We start from the raw sequence: 17,916 nt of genomic DNA, 5'->3' as shown, positions 1-17,916 counted from the left end.
TTCAACATAAAAACTTGTAACTCCAGGAAGAGGAAATCCCAGGTCAAAATACCTTTAAAACTGAAATCAGTCAAAGAAAGAAGTAAAGTTTAAAACCCATTTATTGCTTACAAACTGCAGTCTGGGTGCCTTCTCTCTCCTGCTCTGGCAGAAGCAAGCAAAACCTCCCCCCAACCTCTCAGCTTCAGATAAGCCCAGGTCGCCCAGATAATTACCCATTGATATGGAGATGAAGTACTTCTCTCCATCCCTTAGAAATGCCTGTTGATATGGAGATGAAATAAAGCCTGGTGAGGGATTCTGGAAATACTACAATTTTACCCATAGACCACCCTTACAGAAATCTTGCCTTTCAATCTACTCACTCCCCCTCTTCCACAATGGTCCCTGGGTGAGAAAACTGGAGCATTGTGACCAGACTAATGACATACAGTAGCAATAAGCAATATAATTATGATAATCCTCAAGCCATAGGATTCAGCTAGGTTCAAAGTCCTATGCGAATTAAGTCCATACCCCACCCATTCCACCGGCAGGCAGTAGCTGAAGAGGTAGACAGTTAAGAGCAATCAACACACAGAAGCTGCAGCCAGGGGGCACATCCAGGCCATAAGGACTATAGAAGAAAATAACCTTAGAGGCGTTAAGATACATGTTTTAATGATACCAGCATGGGCAAATCGTGTCCATCAGGTAGGATACATGCAAGAAAGTGGACCTGTGATAGAACAGTGGCAGGAATGGGATCTCATCCTGGTCTAGTATACGAGACTTTGACGCCCCTCTCTGTGGGAGTTACAGATGGTTCCATACATATATTGAGCCAAATACCCAATATGTATGGCTTTGGGAGGTACATGCACCAGCCATAAAGATAAAACAAAACTTACCCATAAGATCCTCTTAACCTCCCGGATGTTTTGGGTACACTACTGTGATCTTTAGGGAAACTCTGCTGTTACTCCAGGAATACATACAAGGCCAGCTTCCTGGCCTTTTCTCCAAGATTCCAGAAGGGCCAGCCATCACTGGTCCATGTGTCAAATGTCCAGGGCCACACCCATTCAACAGTCACCAGGGCTTAATGAAGTTGGGGCTGGCAGCAGGATGTTGCTCTGCTGGCCATATCCTGGCTTCAGTAACTCCTCCTTGGTTTGCACATACAATTGTATGGGAAAGGCAGCAATGTGTGTTAGCGTATCCCAGGACTCAAGGCTCTTTTTTGGCGCTTCTCATTAAAATGCTGTAACATTGTCCATAAGTGAACTGGCCAGCCCTGTAGACTATTGGTGTCTGACTTCATGCCAGATTTCAACAAACCATTGTACATCTCTATTATGCCTTCCCCGGGAGGATTATATAGTGCATGAAATTTCCACTTTATTCCTAATTGCGGCACCCATCCTTGTAAGACATGTCCAGTAAAGTGGATGCCTTGATTGCTCTCAGTCACCTGAGGCTGGCTATAGGTTACAAAGAGATGATCTAGACCCCTCTTGGTGGTTTTCTGATCTGCACAATGTGCAGGAAAAGCAATCAAGAGTCCAGTAGCCATATCCACAAAGTCATGGCATACCAATATCCTTCTGATATGGACAGAGGCCCAATATGGTTTATCTGCCACCCGACAAGGGGTGACAGCCCCCTTACTATTGTCCCATGTTGCTGCAGGATTCAGTGTAAATTTCTCTTAGAACACACAAGTCACTCCTTTTGGGTTCGGCTGACTTCTTCAAAGGTTAATAGCAAGCCTAATCGACTGGCTACAGCCCACATTGTCTTTTGTCCCATGTGCAGCAAACGCTGATGTAGCCATTGGGCCACATCAGAGGCAGGCTTTCCTTCTAGCCAGCACACCTGGGCTAGTGTGTCTGCTTCATCATTCCCTGGGGATGCCAAAGGCAAATGGCCAGTCACATGCTATATAGTAACAGTCTTAGTCTGACCAGAGGCCCATAGGTCTTGCCACAACTCTTGCCCCCAAAGGGGCTGGTGACCAAGCATCCAGTTGCATGGTACCATGTTGGTAGCCACAGGGTCAAGCCCTGATAGACGGCCCAGCTGTCAGTGCAGACTACAGGGGAGTGCTCCTGGGTGATCATGAGCCATACTGCCTGCAACTCAGCCCATTGGCTGCTCTTCCTCTCACTATTCTCCATCCATATTGTCTCAGTCTTAGGATGGAAAGCCACAGCCCTCCACTTTGAGGACTGCCCCTGATTAGAGTGTCTGTATATCAAGCATCTTCAGGTATAGGGGCTTTTCCCTCCTGCTAAGGAGTCTCAGTTACCAATGGCTCAAAAGCAAGTTCTTCCTGCTTTCCACTGGTATACATCACTGGCCCCAATAAACATTGGAGTTCTTCACTTATGAGGCTAGTAGAGAGGGTGCTATGTGTAAGCTGTGCCCCATTTGGCCAGTGTAGGCATTTGTGCCACACCACCCTGTGGCCTTTGGGTCCAGTCTTGCACCCACACTGCAATGGGATAGGTGTTTATTTCCTTGGTCAGAGCTGTTCCAGTGATGGGCTCCATAGCCTGTAAGGCATGGTACAAAGCAGCCAGTTGCCTCTCTGTCAAGCTGTACCAGACCTCTGCTCCTTTCCATAGTTGGGACCAGAATCCAATAGGTTAGCATGTCCATTCAAGCTGCTGCCAAAGACCCAATCCAAAACCATCTTTATTTACATGAACATCTAGCTCACAGGGCCTTGATGAGTCCATTACACTCAAGGCCTGTACAGCCTTGACTGCTCACTTAGCAGCAGTAAAAGCAGCTGCACATGTTTCATCGCAGTCCCACCTGATGCCCTTTCATACCAACCAGTATAAGGGCTTCAGTATTTGTGCCAAGTGTGGGATAAATACTCTCCAATAGCCCAAAAGACCCAAAAACTTGTTATACTGCCACAGTGGTAGGGGTGGGGATAGCCTGGATCTTGTCTGTAATTGCTTCAGGAATAACATTAGTTTTACCCGACCAGACAATCCCCAAGAATTTTACAGACAAACCAGGTCCCTGAACCTTGGTGCTGTTCACAGCCCATCCTTTCTCCTGTAGATGTTACAATAGTCTAGGAACTGCCTCTTCTAAATCTGAAAGAGAATCAGACATGAGCATAACATCATCAATGTAGTGCTACAGCAGCACCATTTGTGGTTTCCTCCATGTCGCCAAGTCCTGGGCTACAAATCCATGACAAACAGTGGGACTGTGGAGGTATCTCTGTGGAAGGACAGTGAATGTCCACTCCCAGCCTTCCCACGTGAAGGCAAACTGTTCCTGACTTTCCTGTGCTATGTCAATAGAGAAGAAAGCATTAGCAAGGCCTATTACATAATGATACATTCCCAGCTCATGGCTAAGGGTGTCCAGAATGGCTGCTATAGAGGAGACAGCAGCATGCAAAGCGGGTGTGACTTCATTCAATTCCCTGTAGTCCACAGTCATTTGCCAGGAGCCATCTGGCTTTTTCACTGGCCACACTGGGGAATTAAAAGGACTATGAGTGGGCTTTATGATGCCCACCTTCCCCATCTTCTCCAATTTTAGTTTCTCCAATTTCCTTGTGCCTCCCAGGCAATTTATATTGCTTAGTATTTGTCACCTGCCAAGGTACAGGCAGCACTACAGGTGGGTGCTTAGCATGTCCCCTCAGAACTGCCTTTACCACATGCACTCTTGGTGAGAACTCACATGCGTCTGTAACCACAGGCCCTGCAGGATATCGACCCCCAAAATATATTCAGGGATGGGAGATATGTACACAGTATACTCCTTTGGGGGTAAATGCCCTATCCCCAATGGGATTTGGGCTTTCTTCACTCTAATTGCCTTACTCCCATAGCCATCTATTACAGCAGGGGTCCCGGGAAAACATTCAGGGTTGCCATAAATCAGAGAACACTCAGCTCCTGTGTCCACCAGCACCAGGACACATTGTACATTCACAGGTGACCAATGAACTGTTAATTCTACATGTGGCCTCTGGTCCCCACCATGTACCCCAAGGTGGGAACCTTGACCCCTCCTCAGTTGAACCGCAATGCCCAATCATCCTCCTGTGGGTGTGAGGGCCCAGGCGAATCCTGAGTACTGTCCCCCAGGAAGTTTTGCAGGGACACAGGCAGAGAATGAGGCCTTGACTCTGGTTTCCATGTCCTGGACCTCAGTGGCTGGAACTGCTGCTCTGGTTTTAATTAGTGTCACACTTTTAATAAGATCAAGTTTTTCTTTCACTACTCTGGCCTATAGCAAATCAATCCACATCTGGGTCCTTGAGACCTTCACTGGGCCTTCTGCACCTCTCCTTTCAGGCATAGCCAGTATTACCCTTACTGTTTGAACCTCCCCCAGATATGCTAAAGTACAAGTTATGGGTACTTATGGGTTGCCCTAGGTGGGGGGCAAGAGTATTCACTAGGGACCCAAAGAGAGATGTGGGAGCTGTATGCAGCACTGGATTTCTCATTCCTACCATGAACACCTCCTCATCTGGGCCCTGGGGGTCCATATTATAGATGATATTTTGCATACCCAATTTCCACAATAGTATTGGAGCTCTACATACGTTTTCCAACTAGTGGATAGATATGGTAAATCACCCTGATTAGGCCAAACTGTCCTGATGGCAGCTGTCAGCCATTCCTTGAGGCATGACAGGCACTTGGCAACAGCTACCAGAGGGAAGAGTGAGTTGTCAGGGAAGTCATTCTACTCATTTCAGCACTTGACATAACAATGTTTTCCACCCCCATATCCCAGAGACGTAAAAGCCACGTAGGTAGAGATTCTGATGGCCTCTGCCTATGCTGGACGTTCATATTCACCAGCTCATTCTGAGTATAGGGGTGGAGCATGGAATGCTCCATAACCTGGGAAGGGGGCAGCTCCTCCTCCGGAGGAGCCCACAGTTGTTTTGTTTTTATTTTCTTAATTATAGCAGGGCAGGCCTTTAATACAGGAGTGGCTTGTACCTCGGGTGTTGGCCTTGGCAGCAGATTGGCCCATCTTCCCCTCCACATCCCACCACCCCATCCCCCTGGGCTCCTCCATCATCTCTGGGGCTGAAGGCACCACTCTTTCCTCCCCTCCTCCATGGCCTCCTGCAAAGTGGCTTTTCCGGTCGCTTCTTCCCTCACCACTGCTAATGAATCTTCCAGGAGCTCGACCTGTTGTGGGTAAAATTGAAACATTTCCAGAATATCTCACCTGGCTTTAGTATATCTGCGTATCAATAGGGGTTCAGAGGTGGAAAGAAGTATGGCTTTAGTTCATTTGCATCTTTCCTTATGGGTGGAGAAGTTCATCTCCATATCAATGGGTAAATACCTGGGTAACAGAGGGCTTATCTGTACCTGAGAGGTGAGGGGGAGGGCCGGTATTGTGGCTGCTTGAGCAGAGAAGAAAGATGGCCTGGGACTGCAGTTTGTGAGGAATAAATGGGTTTTAAATTTTATTTCTCCTTTTGACTGATTTTGGTTTTTAGAGGTATTTTGCCCCAGGATTTCCTTTCCCCGGACTTACACCTGTCTTTTCAATAACTATTCCTTAAGGGCATCCCATAGGTTATCATCCAGCTTCTCCAAGCAATGCTGAAGTGTTTCCCTCTCCCACCTAAGTCCCTCCCTCTCTTCCCTAACCCTCTGGATAATCCTCTCTTTCTCTTTGATAGTCTCTCTCCTGCATAACCTTCTCTCTTTCCTCGATAACATTTTCCACTATCTCAAGGAAAAGAGACTCCCTAATGCCAGCTGTTACACAGCCACTCAGGACCTCTAAGCAGTGTTCTATCTCACAGAGGGCAAATTCTGCAGCTTCCCGTGTCTCCACCCTTCCCTAGTTCTGGGGAAGGGCCCATCCCTCTAGGAGATGCTTTACGCTAGACCAATTTCTCACTAGGGGCGCTCAAATTGGAAAACCCACAGATAAGGGGACAGTAACAGATGAAGCTGTACCCTGTGCCGCTGCAGCCACTGGGGACGCCCCCCTATCCACAGGGGGGCTTCTGGGCATCTCCCCACCATCTCCAGGGGCAGCCCTCCCAAAGGTCGCACCCATTTAGGCAGATTTCAGGTTCATAGGTCCTGCTAACTTCCACCAGATGTAACTCCAGGGAGAGGAAATCCCTGGGCAAAATACCTCTAAAACCAAAATCAGTCAAAGGGAGAAATAAAGTTTAAAACCCGTTTATTGCTTACAAACTGGTCTGGGGGCCATCTCTCTCCTTAGCTGGCAGAAGCAAGCAAAACCTCCCCCCAGCCTCTCAGGTTCAGATAAGCCCTTGGTGGCCCAGGTAATTACCACTGATACAGAGATGAAGTACTTCTCTCCACCCCTTAGAAATGCCAGTTGATTTGGAGATGCACTAAAGCCAGGTAAGGGATTCTGGAAAAACTACAATTTTACCCACAAACTTTGTTTAAAATTTATTCCTTGATGGAAACATAAATGATACTAATCAAAAACAAACCTTGAAGGAACAAAATTGTAAGTACACACAAATCGATGTCATTGTATCAAAAAATAAGATAGTGCACAACTGGTAAACTGAAAGCATCATGGATTAATAATAAGCTCTGTAGGGGGAACCGTCTTCGTTTGCTTACCTGCTATAACCTTGGAGACTACTAAGGAGGCACTCAGTAAATTTGTTAAGTGAATAAATGAGCTACTCTGGGCCGAGAGGGGGGGAGGCGGGGAAGACTGGGAGAAAAGAAAGAAAAAAGAAGAATGAAAGGAATATAATTAGATTTTAATTCTATGAGAAGTTGTTTGCAGTTTTTTTGTTCCAATTCTGGAACTGAAGAAAAAGCATCTCTCATGCAGCTGTAATTTTTTTAATGTAGGCCGCTGCCAAATAGGGATATTTTAATCCAGTGAGGAAGGGGGACCAGAATGCAAATTGTTCTTTCTCTCATGACATAAGCCCTTATTCTCTGTTGTTCTGCAGTACTAGAGAAGCTTGAGATAGAAAAACATGCCTGACATAGAAAGCTGACATTTGGTTCTCTCCAGGGAAATAAACTTATTTAGCTAGTTTAATATTCCTTTGTGAATTACTAGTGATTGGTTGTTTTGAAAAGATGTATTTCTGTAGCTCTATGGATATTTTAGCGATGTGAAGAAAAATAAAAGGAAAAATAGCACTTTTGAGTAATGGGAGGATTTTCAAGTAGCATATTCCTGGAACAATCAAATATTATCTATGGCAACATTCTTTGCCAGGTTGGAACTCATTCAGTTCATCATGTAGCATGTCCTCATATATTTCTGTCTTAAACTAGCCCAGATGGAGTCTATCTTATTATTGAGGAGTTGTATTCACTTACTCTTTTTTTAAGCAAATACTTTTTAAGTATCTGCTAAATGCTAATTTTCAGGTAAATCCTGGGGGTACAATGGTGAATAAGATAATAACCCTTATCACCAGGGAGCTCATAGCTCCGTACAATCCCCTACAGGAGATTTTATGAATTAAAATGATCCTGTGTTTTGGGACTTAAACAAAGACTATGAAGGGAAAGAAACCATAGCATCTTCTGAAGTGTTACTGTGTGTGAGGCACATTTAGAGGAATAACCCTAACCACTCTTAAGAAATAGCTGCCCCCCCCACCCTCCACCTCTGGGTAAGCTGGGCCAGGGGCTAGGTCCTGAAGAGCACATTGACCTGGCTGGGGTCTGTTGTCCATGGAATATGAATAAGCAGAGTAATTTCTTCAGCTTGTCTGTTCTCCGAGTCCCTGTTCCCATTTGATGCCAGAGAATAGTAGATTGTACCGTTTGCGCAGAAGAATGATGATGGAAGTTAGAAGAAAGGCTCCTTTTGAAGGGAGTTTGGAGAGTTTGTTTTCTTTCTAAAAACCAAGAGGTGGAGAAAACTGTAGCAACTGAGGTTATTTTGCTTAGAAAAGTGAAAAAGTATGGAGGGTGGGGTGAGGCGCCAAGTTCAAAAAATTCTCATGGGAAAATCAGAACTTTATCGAGTGTCCTTCCACTTGGTAAAATTTGAAATATCCTACACTTGAAAGACTGCTGGCTCTTCCTGGAGGAGAGGGTTTAGATTTCTTCGAACAAGGGGTGAAAGCCTGACGGAAACAAGTTTCTTCTCAGTACACAAAAATGCCTTTGAAATGAGTTGCAGGGAGCGTTCAGCAGGTGGGGGATCTCTGCGCCGAGTGTTCCAGCCGAGACGGCAGCTCCCTGGGCCCCGCCCGTGAGGGAACCAGTGCCCAGGGTCGTGGCGCCCTGCGCTGGGTGGCCGGCCGGGGGCGGGGCCCGGGAGCTGCGCAGGCGCGCGTCAGAGCTCCAGCTGTGCGCCGCCGCTACGCTGGGAGCGCCCGGGGTCGAAGGGGGGTCTGGGCGGATGGCCCGGCAGCTGGCGCGCTGGTTCGGCCTGCGGCTGCGGGCAGGGGAACTGGGCGCAGCATGCTCGCCGCCGCCGTGGGGAGTCTCCTACGTCCCGGCCCGGGGAGCCTCCTCCGATGTGCCCCCGGGACGACTCTCCGGTCCCGGGGTCTCCCCGGCTACTCCACAGGCGGGACCCCCAGGGGCTCTGGGCCCCAAGATCCGGGTGAGCCGGGGCTGGGAAAATGTCCTGAGAGGGAGGGGGCTGCCAGGGGCCGGAGAGGAGCGGGGGCCGGGGCTGCACACCTAACCACTGCGCCGTCTGTGTTGGTTACATGGTCCATCACTGTTGCTTTTGCAACAGGAAAGGTTCACAGGGTCCCCGCCGAGCACACGCCCTCGCAATTCGACAAGAAAATCTTGCTGTGGACCGGGCGTTTCAAAGCGATAGAAGAGATCCCGCCTCGGATCCCGTAAGTGTGGTCTGTGAGGCCACCCGGTTTCGGATTCAGGGAGGGTCTGGCCGGGCCTGGGGGGGCGCGGGGTCTAGCCACCTGTCGACTTGGGCGTGCCTGGAGCGAAGGCCGCCGCAGAGCCCCAATTCTTAAGAATCACACCCCTAATGCGGCTAAATGTCAAGTTCCTTGACTGTGGGCAGCTAAGTGCTCAGGGAGATTGTTGACAGTGGGTGACAACCCAGACGTTCAGTGGGCATTTGCACCGTTGCTCCGATACCCGCCCCCAGCAAGCTACCAGCCGCGAGGCACCGGAGCACTAGGGCCAAAGAGAAGGAAGGCACAGCCCTCGGGTGCATCCTGGGTGGCTACGGGGAAGCCAGAGAGGAAGAAGGGCTGTGGTCAGGGCGGCTCCCTGCTCCACCCAAGAAAGGATCATGGCTCCCGGGATGGCTGAAAAGCCTCTGGGAAGAGGCCGCAGACACACGACCTCCTTTTCTGGGCCGGGGAATCCCTGGAGTACGTCGTTGTACAGCCTTCTGAGCACCAGATTTACTCAGGCTGGGATCCCCGGAGCATCGCTGGACTTTTCACCATCCCAAATCCAAAGCAAGAGATTCCGTAAAGGTAAAACTAAAGCTTGACAGCTTCACCTAGGATAAATGTAACCTGTTTTTTAAAAATGTAAAAAACTATCTTCTAGTTTTAATTTATGCACAGCCCAAAAATCTTCCCCAGCACTTTCAAAAGAGAGTGGGTAAAAGAGGAGGAAGAAAACCAAGAATAAAATCAATCTGCTACTTTTTAAACGGATATTTTTTTAAAAATTGGAAGACTAAAGCTATATCAAATAAGGATTTCACGTGTTTTGTATACTATATTTATACAATGTAACCAAGTCCTGTGAGAATGGGTAATGGAAACTGGGCCTACATCTTCTGCACATATTGCCTACATCTTTATTGCTCGTTCATTTGCAAGTTACAAAAGCATCTGAAATAAATCGAAAGAAATGTGGTGGGAAATGTTCACTCAACAATTCTTAAACAGTTTTATTCCTTTCTTGGATCAAAGTATTTAATGAGGAATGGACAAGAGTTTGAAATAACATGGGATTTGAAATTTGTTTTCAGTATTCAATCTCAGACACATTATTTAATATTAAGAAATATTTTTTTTCCTTGAGATCTATAGACTCCAAAGTACAGACTTCGCCTAAAGCAGAAATTAGCCTCAGAAAAATTAAAACACCACCCTGAAATTTTTTGGATTTTGAATTCTAATAACAGGGTAGTCAGGAATGTAAAGAACCTGCATGATTGTAAATTGATACTTGTTAAGAGACGGTAAGTAGATCCTCTTTCATCAACATAGCTGTATATGTGAAAAGACTCATTTTACAGAAACAAACCAATTTCCTCAGGATAACAAAGAAGTACTTTGAACAAGATGCCAATGAAAAATACAGTTTTGAGATGGAAACATGAAAATATCTGAATATTTTTCATTTTTTTATTTTCTATAATTTTTTTAAGCAATGCTTTTTAGGAGACATGTGCCTCCTAAGCTAAGTGTTAGACTTACCATAGAAACAGCTTTCACTTTGTGTGCTGTTAATGGACATATAATTAACAAGTGACCTATAATTTTTGTACCATACACTAATGATATTTAGTAATAACTGTACTTTCTCTTGCCTTTTTCAGTGCTCAACTAATTTGTTATAAAATTAGATCAAAGCCAGATGGATGGATAATAAAGATCAGATCTTTTAGGTTCCATCTGGAACAAAAGTCAGCAACAAATAAAATCTAATAATGTCTCCACATTCACCAGTTTGCATCTATCATCGTAAAACTTACATTAGTCTGCCTAAAATATAAGAAAAACAGGCTAGATATTGGTTTCCTGTGCTCTTTTCAATTAGTGCAAAGGTTAAAAAGTTTTCATTTTTGAAAGAAATTGCAACCTGTCTTTCTGAAGTTTTTTTTAATGTAACTATTCTATTTAAACGACATTAGATAATAAAGAAAACTGCCAAATACATTCTCAAGACTCATTCTTTAATGATGTGTATTTATAAACTGCAGTTTAATTATGCAAATTGTTTAAGTATTTTTCAGTATAAAAGACCCAAGGCCTGATAAATTTTGTACACTGTTTTGTAAGTGGTATTGCCACAAGCTCGGGCAACTTGCATGTAACTTTATTAATAAATAAGACCTCCCACTATTCAAATAAGCAGATAAAATTTAAAAATAATAAGAAAACAAAGCCATCTTCTTTTTCTTTAGCCAGTTCTGATTTTGATCACTTTTTGAAAACTTCATGCAAAATCCATAAAGGAAACACCCTTTCACTAATATCCATTCTTAAAAAAGGTATGAAGTATATTAATAGTATAACAGTGATCATAAGTAAGTAAATACAGTATCTTTAATTGGGATAGGATGGGAGGGGGCAATAAGTTTGGAAAGCCAGTGAAAAAGCAAAATGATGAAAATGAGTTCTAAAAATCAAGCTATTTAAGACTGAATACAAAAGCCCACCTGATAACTAACACAAGCCAAATGGACCCGAGTCATAAACATACATAGGCTTTAATTCTTATCTCTACCTTAGCAAGTGGAAAGAAAAAATGATGGAAAGTTAGGTGTACTCTCTAGTAGTTACATTGTGAGCAATTAGAAACTAAATATGCTACACTGTGTTTCGTAGTGGCTAACATTAATTATGACCTAAATTTGAAAATTGAAGGTCAATTTGAAATTGGTAAGATAATGGACTAGCATTTGGAAGTCTTTCACATCTGCAGTTTGCATTCAGGGACATTTTGGGAATATTTACATAACAAATGGTCTGTTTTGCCAGTGAGAAAATCATATTGCTTTAACAGTTGACTATACATCTTGGTTTAGGCCAGAAATGATAGATGCTGCAAGAAACAAAGCTCGAGTGAAAGCTTGTTACATAATGATTGGACTCACAATTATCGCATGTTTTGCTGTGATAGCGTCAGCCAAAAGGGTAAGTACCTCTTTAAAAATAGAGATAGAATTGTGAGTTTTAAGAAATATTGTGAGCCTTGTTCTCAATATGGGAATCATTGCTGTTCTTTCAGTGTAAGAACAATTTCATCTTAGACATCCCAAACCACCCACATGTATCCATTATAATGGAAACAAATTTGTTACTGGAAATTGGAGTCAACAAATTAACTATATGGGACAAAAGTTTGTTTTCACTGATAAGATAAACAAAACAAACAGGAGAGTTTACAGCCTGGTTTAAATTGCATAAGAACAACTTCTTCATATGAAAGTTATCCAGAGAGGAGATCATTCCTTAAATCACATGCTATTGTATGGAATCATGAAATAGAAATGCAAATCTTAGAAGTGATCTCCACGGTTCACTGGCTTGTCTATACCCTGTTTATGAGTTCCTTCCTTATTATCTCCAGTATGTGGTTTCTAGAGAGAAATTGAGAGTTGATGACTCTCTAGTTTTCTTTTTTTTAATTTTTCATCTATCTATCTATTGCTATCATTAATGTACAATTACATGAGCAACAAACAGTATGGTTACTAGACTTCCCCCATTATCAAGTCCCCACGACGTATCCCATTACAGTCACTGTCCATCAGCATAATACGATGCTATCGAACTTGTCTTCTCTGTGTTGTACTGACTCTCTAGTTTTGTTTCTTGCTTCCTCAAACCCTTCCATCTGCATATCACTTTTACCATGAAGAGCAGTCCCACAATGTTGGGAGACATCTAACACATCCCTGTGAATCTTCTCTTCTGCCAGTCTTGATTTCTCAGTAATTATCAACTCCCCTCTACTTTGAGCTTTCCTCTGGACACCCTACAGTTTTATCAGTGTCCTCTTCATTTGTGGCACCTGCAGCTGAATCCTTAGAATGTGGTTGTAACGTACTTGTTTATGAACACAGTTTTAATAGTGCTGACAGAATTGGATATAGATTTTAGCAGCTACATCTCACAAAATAGTTTGCTTGGATCCATACATCTTCTCTCTCTGGACATGTTTAGCCAGCTACCACTTTGCCTCATCATATGATTCTGCCCTTTATTTCTCAGGTTTTTTAAGAGTATTGAGGCCACTAATTCACATAGGCACTAAGGCCTGTAGGTTCACTGACATCATGTATATGTCCATTCATTTCTTTTGACTTGGCAAAGAACTTAGATTATTCTCATCAGATGGGAAATTTCCTAAATATTTGCTGGGCTGAACACAAACACAGAAATAAAGAAATTTTGTCATCTCTTCTTTTAGCCTACCCTAGGTAATTGACAGCCTACATGTTGTTGATTCTCTTAGCACCTACATGACATACTGGGGCTTGATACTGTCTGACCCTCCCTGTTTCATATCATTTTCTCTTTGTTATGCTCCATCCACACCAGTACCTTTCTGTACTCTAATACACCAAACCCTTATTCCTCTAGGCTTTCCTTTTTTCTGGTCTTACCCTTGCTGGCTTATTCTCATTTTTTTCAGAAAGAGATTCCCTGACTACCTCATCAAAAATGGCCTCATACAGGTATTCACTAGTTAATCATCTTCCCAGCTGCTCATAAATAAGTCATATACATCAGCAGTCCTGTTGGCTCCACTTTAAAATATATCCACAAATGGATTACTCCTCACCATGTCTTCTAATATCATTATGATCTGAGATAACCAATTATCTGTTGCCTAGTTTTTTGCCATATCTTCTGAATGATCTCACTGCTGTCCCTTTTGCCTCTCTCCAGTTCACCTTTTATTTTGATCAATTAATGATGTACTTTAAGACTGTGGCAGATAGAAGTAGAGAAAGGTTAATAATTTAAGATACATTTGGGGAGGTAGAAAGTATAGAAGGTTGTGGTAAATTCAATCTGGGAAGAGGGGAAAAAATGGAAGAAAGAAACCAAAAGCCCGAATTTTTGACTTGAGGAACTAGGTGGATGCTGCTGCCATGTGTTGAGATGTGTAAGGCTGCGGAAAGAACTGGTGGGCATGATATGCAAAATATATCAGGTCCTTTATTTTGGTTATGTTTTAAGTGTGGGATACATATTAGATGTCCATCAATATCTATTAAAATTGTATTTGCTCTTCAGTCTGAGGGTCTCTGACTTTCCTTGCTTCCAAAAAAATCTAAGCTATTATAATTCTGAATATAGCTCCTTCCCCCATTCTATCTATTCTTTCCACCTATTATGAATGTGTGTTGGAACTTTAAATTCTATTCTCCATGTCTCTTAACTTCTCTATTTTTTGTATCTTTATCTCTGTACTACATTTAGATTATTTCCTCAGATCTATTTCCTAGAGTTCTTACCTCATAATTATCATGCTGATTATCTTTCCTTTTCACAGATGATTTTCTGCCAAGATAAATGCCTAATCTCCTTGCCAGTTCCTCGGGCTAGTGAGAGTTGTTTTAGTCATTTCACTTCATCATTGCATAATTTTTCCTGATATTTCCAACTCCAGATCCAAATCCTGGAATTACCTGTTGCAGAGATTAAACTCCCAGTCTATAGCTGTTAAGGCAATATTTTTTTCCTAATATCCCCTGACTGAAGCCATTTTCTTCCTTCCTGACTTTAGTCCTTTTCATCCCCCACCAATTCATGCCTTTGGAGTTCTTACCATCTCTGGTACCCAAGGATTTTCCTTTCTTGATTTTGAACTTAAGTATTTGATTTTTTTTTCTTTTTTACTTTTTATCGAACAAATATGTTTTATGTGTGCCAAGAGAAGGTAGGGGCAGATTTCTAATATCAGCTGTCCTGTTGACTCCAAGTCTAGCAACTTAAGTAATTTTTTTCTGTTCTATAAGGATCACTTTTCTTGGATACTATTTGTGACAGATGTTTTAAGTTACTTTTTTCTTTCTCAAAGAGTCTCTCCTATTATGTCTATCTAAAACCAGATTCTTTCCAGGGAATCACTTTGCTTTTCTTCCCTGTTTTTTCTTTTCCAGGCTGCAGAACGACATGAATCCTTAACAAGTTGGAACCTAGCAAAGAAAGCTAAGTGGCGTGAGGAAGCCGCACTGGCTGCACAGGCTAAGGCTAAGTGACATTCTGAGTGAGAGAGTGTTAATCAGAATATCATCTCTATTATCGGCAAAAATAAAAGATAGGTAGAATAGACTATTTGGCAAAATATTTGCCATTATTTTATTTTGGTGGAAAGAAGCACAAAGTCTTTTTATTTTTACTTTTTAGTAAACTTCTCTTGAAGTCTAACAGACATTTAGAAAAGTGAACGTAAGTTTATACATCTTGATGCATTTTTATACAGTGAACACACCTGCCTAAGCACTGCCCAGATCAAGATGTAGAATATCAACAGCACGTAAGAAGCCTCCTTCCTGCCCTGTCTCAGTCATTACCCTACACTGTGCCAGTTTTATCACCATAGATAGTTTTCTTGTTTTTGAACTTCATATAAATGGAATTACACAATATGTACTTTTGAGTGTGGATTCTGATATTCAACATTATATTTTGAGATTGATCCACAAATTATGTAGTATGAATTCATTCATATTTATTATTATAATATTCCATTGTATAAGTATGCCACAATTTATATGGATATTTGGTCCAGTTTTTAGCCATTAGAAATAGTGCCAAAATGAGTACTCTGTGCATGTCATTTAAATGTTATTGAACTAAACCACTAAGGAAGGACTCTTTAAAATCTAATTTTTAACCAAAGTTCTACTGCATTTGATAATTGAATAGTACCTTTGGGCATCCTTTCCATGGTTTGCAGTAACTAGGTAAAACACACTTGAAAATTTTATAACCTAAGAACTATTAATTATTCTAAAAAGATAAAAGTACTAAAACAACAATTATAAAAACAACTTAAAAAGACAAAAACATTAGAAAGGGAAAAATGGATGTGTCAATGGTCTTTGAGACCTAAAACGACTTTTAAAATTATGTTATCTCCTCCACACATTTTTGGCATCTATAGTTTTTTAATCATAAGCACAAGTAGTTGAAATGATATAATTTCCAGTTTATTGTACATTAAGTATACTTTAACATATTTTCCCTCATCACCATGAAGCTACATAGCTCATTCAATTTATGGAGTATATCTGCTTTGTAATTTTAAGGACAAAACTAGTCCTCTTTATCAAAGTAATAAACCAAACCGAACTCATTTTCTGTTAGAAAAAGTCTTACTTTGATTTGAAAATGAAAATGTTAATACACATTCCTGTGATGATAATCTCATTTCTGAATTCAACTCTGAGACAGACAGAAAAGGCACGAAGCATTGCGATGGGCCATCCCCTGGAGGCACCAACACGTGGGCCACTTTAGCATTTTGCACAGGAGTTGTTTTGTCCATGTGGGACTCTCCCTCAAGAGCTATCCATTCTTAACTTAGCCATTTGTGACCCAGGTTTTTGCACCCATAGAGCAAAGTATGAGTGAGATTCAGAATGGGTGAGAAATACTTATTTTTTTTAGCACAGCAGTACAAAGTTGATTATGAGGAGGGGTAAGAAGAGCCTGTTCTTGGAAAAGGTAGATCAATTTTAGGGAAGGGTAGAGTTCAAAGATCTGGAAAGCAGATTTAAAGATCTTTAAAATATCTTTTTTGTGTACTTCTTTGAAAATCTTTTGTACAACTTGCCTATGACTCCTGGGATATCCTAAATACTATAGTAAAACTCAAAAGAAAATATAAGGGTGAATATGATGATTTCCATTTCTGGTTAGTGGAAGACTAGATGTCCAGAGAAGTCCTCTAGTATTGAAGTAAAAATTTTGGTTAAAATATTTTTTAAAGCATCTTTTAAAACACTTGGCTGAATTGTTGGGAAAAGAACCAAGATTTTTGCTTTAGATAATAAGTAAGTAAAAATCCAGAGATTTAAGTCTATCTTATGCTGCTCTTTGCCACGTAGACAGAATAGACAAAAACATGAGGCCTGAGAGGTTGGAGATTCACATGAAGCCAGAATCCCAGAAAACATGTCAGATGATCAAACGGGAATATGATGGTGATGTTGGTGGGGTGCCTGTAGCAGTCCGTGTTCTGCCAGAGAGATAGAACCAGTAAAAGATTCCTCTGGCAGGAGCTAAAGCTACAGTACAAAGGCAGAATTTTATTCTTCAGGGAAACCTCAATTTAGTGCTGCACGTCTTTCAATTAATTGGTTGCAGGCCACCCAGATTTTCAAGGATATCTCCTTTACTGCAAGTCAACTAACTGTAGATGTTAACCCTGTCTACACAATAGCTTTATAGTAACATTTAGATTAGTGTTTAATTGAATAACTGGGTAGTATTGCCTAGCCAAATTGACAAATAAAACCCAACTATCACAGTGCCTCAGAGAAGAGGAGAAAGGAGAGAAACTTACCTACTTATTATCTTTAGATCTAAATGAAAAGTAGGAGAAAGTCCTTGAACACCGAACCATAAGTTTGTTATCACATGTATTTGGGGCCAGAATTCATGCCATCTGTGTTAACCCAATCCTCCAAATAACTATACCAAACATTTTGTTAAAAGAGCTCACAACAGAATTTATTGAGGTGATGAAAGTGTTTTAACATTAGATTGTAGTAAAGCATAAACTGCACACCTGAGAAAGTTAGGAAAACTAAACCTGTACGCTTAAAATGGGTGAATTTTAAAGTATATAAATTAGTACAATAAAGCTGCTTGCAAAGTGACCTAAACAACATACTATGTTGCCAAGGTTGTGAGAAGGCAGGTACTCACATATTTTGCTGTTAAGAATGAAAGACAGTATGACCCCAATGGAGGGAAATTTGACAGCATCTGGCAAAAGTACATGTGTATTTATTGAGCCACAAATGTATAATGATTTTGCCACACTGTTTACAATGTTACTAAAAACAAATGTCCGTCAGTAGGGGATTCATTGAATAGATGTGGTATGTTCACCCAATGGAGCACCATGCAGATACAGTTAGGAATAAAGAGCTCTTATTCTGCTATGGCATGAACTATAGATTATAGTTGAGTGAAAAGAAGCACAATGGAAAAAAAATATGTAGTATGCTATTGTTTATCCATTAAAGGAGGAG

At 41.8% G+C, this 17,916-nt stretch overlaps 1 protein-coding gene across 1 annotated transcript; it reads left to right on the top strand.

The window, feature by feature from the left end:
* The first annotated feature begins 4,045 nt into the window (after positions 1-4,045).
* FAM162B (family with sequence similarity 162 member B) lies at positions 4,046-16,084 on the top strand. The gene is made up of 5 exons (XM_036995009.2): positions 4,046-4,067; positions 8,140-8,574; positions 8,713-8,821; positions 11,722-11,830; positions 14,812-16,084. The coding sequence occupies exons 1-5, from the start codon at positions 4,046-4,048 to the stop codon at positions 14,908-14,910; spliced, it is 774 nt and encodes a 257-aa protein (XP_036850904.2). The 3' UTR covers positions 14,911-16,084.
* The last annotated feature ends 1,832 nt before the right edge of the window (positions 16,085-17,916 follow it).

This window comes from Manis javanica, chromosome 13 (assembly GCF_040802235.1).
Source record: "Manis javanica isolate MJ-LG chromosome 13, MJ_LKY, whole genome shotgun sequence".
Taxonomy (NCBI): Eukaryota; Metazoa; Chordata; class Mammalia; order Pholidota; family Manidae; genus Manis; species Manis javanica.
The sequence above is the reverse complement of the archived record's forward strand: the minus strand, read 5'-3'. Positions and strand labels throughout refer to the sequence as shown.

Bases quoted from the DNA above. Each gene is read 5' to 3' on its own strand.
- FAM162B (XM_036995009.2), top strand. From the start codon at position 4,046: ATGCCCAATCATCCTCCTGTGG. The intron at 4,068-8,139 runs GTGTGAGGGCCC...CTTTGAAATGAG, and splicing joins GCCCAATCATCCTCCTGTGG to TTGCAGGGAGCGTTCAGCAG. The intron at 8,575-8,712 runs GTGAGCCGGGGC...CTTTTGCAACAG, and splicing joins CTCTGGGCCCCAAGATCCGG to GAAAGGTTCACAGGGTCCCC.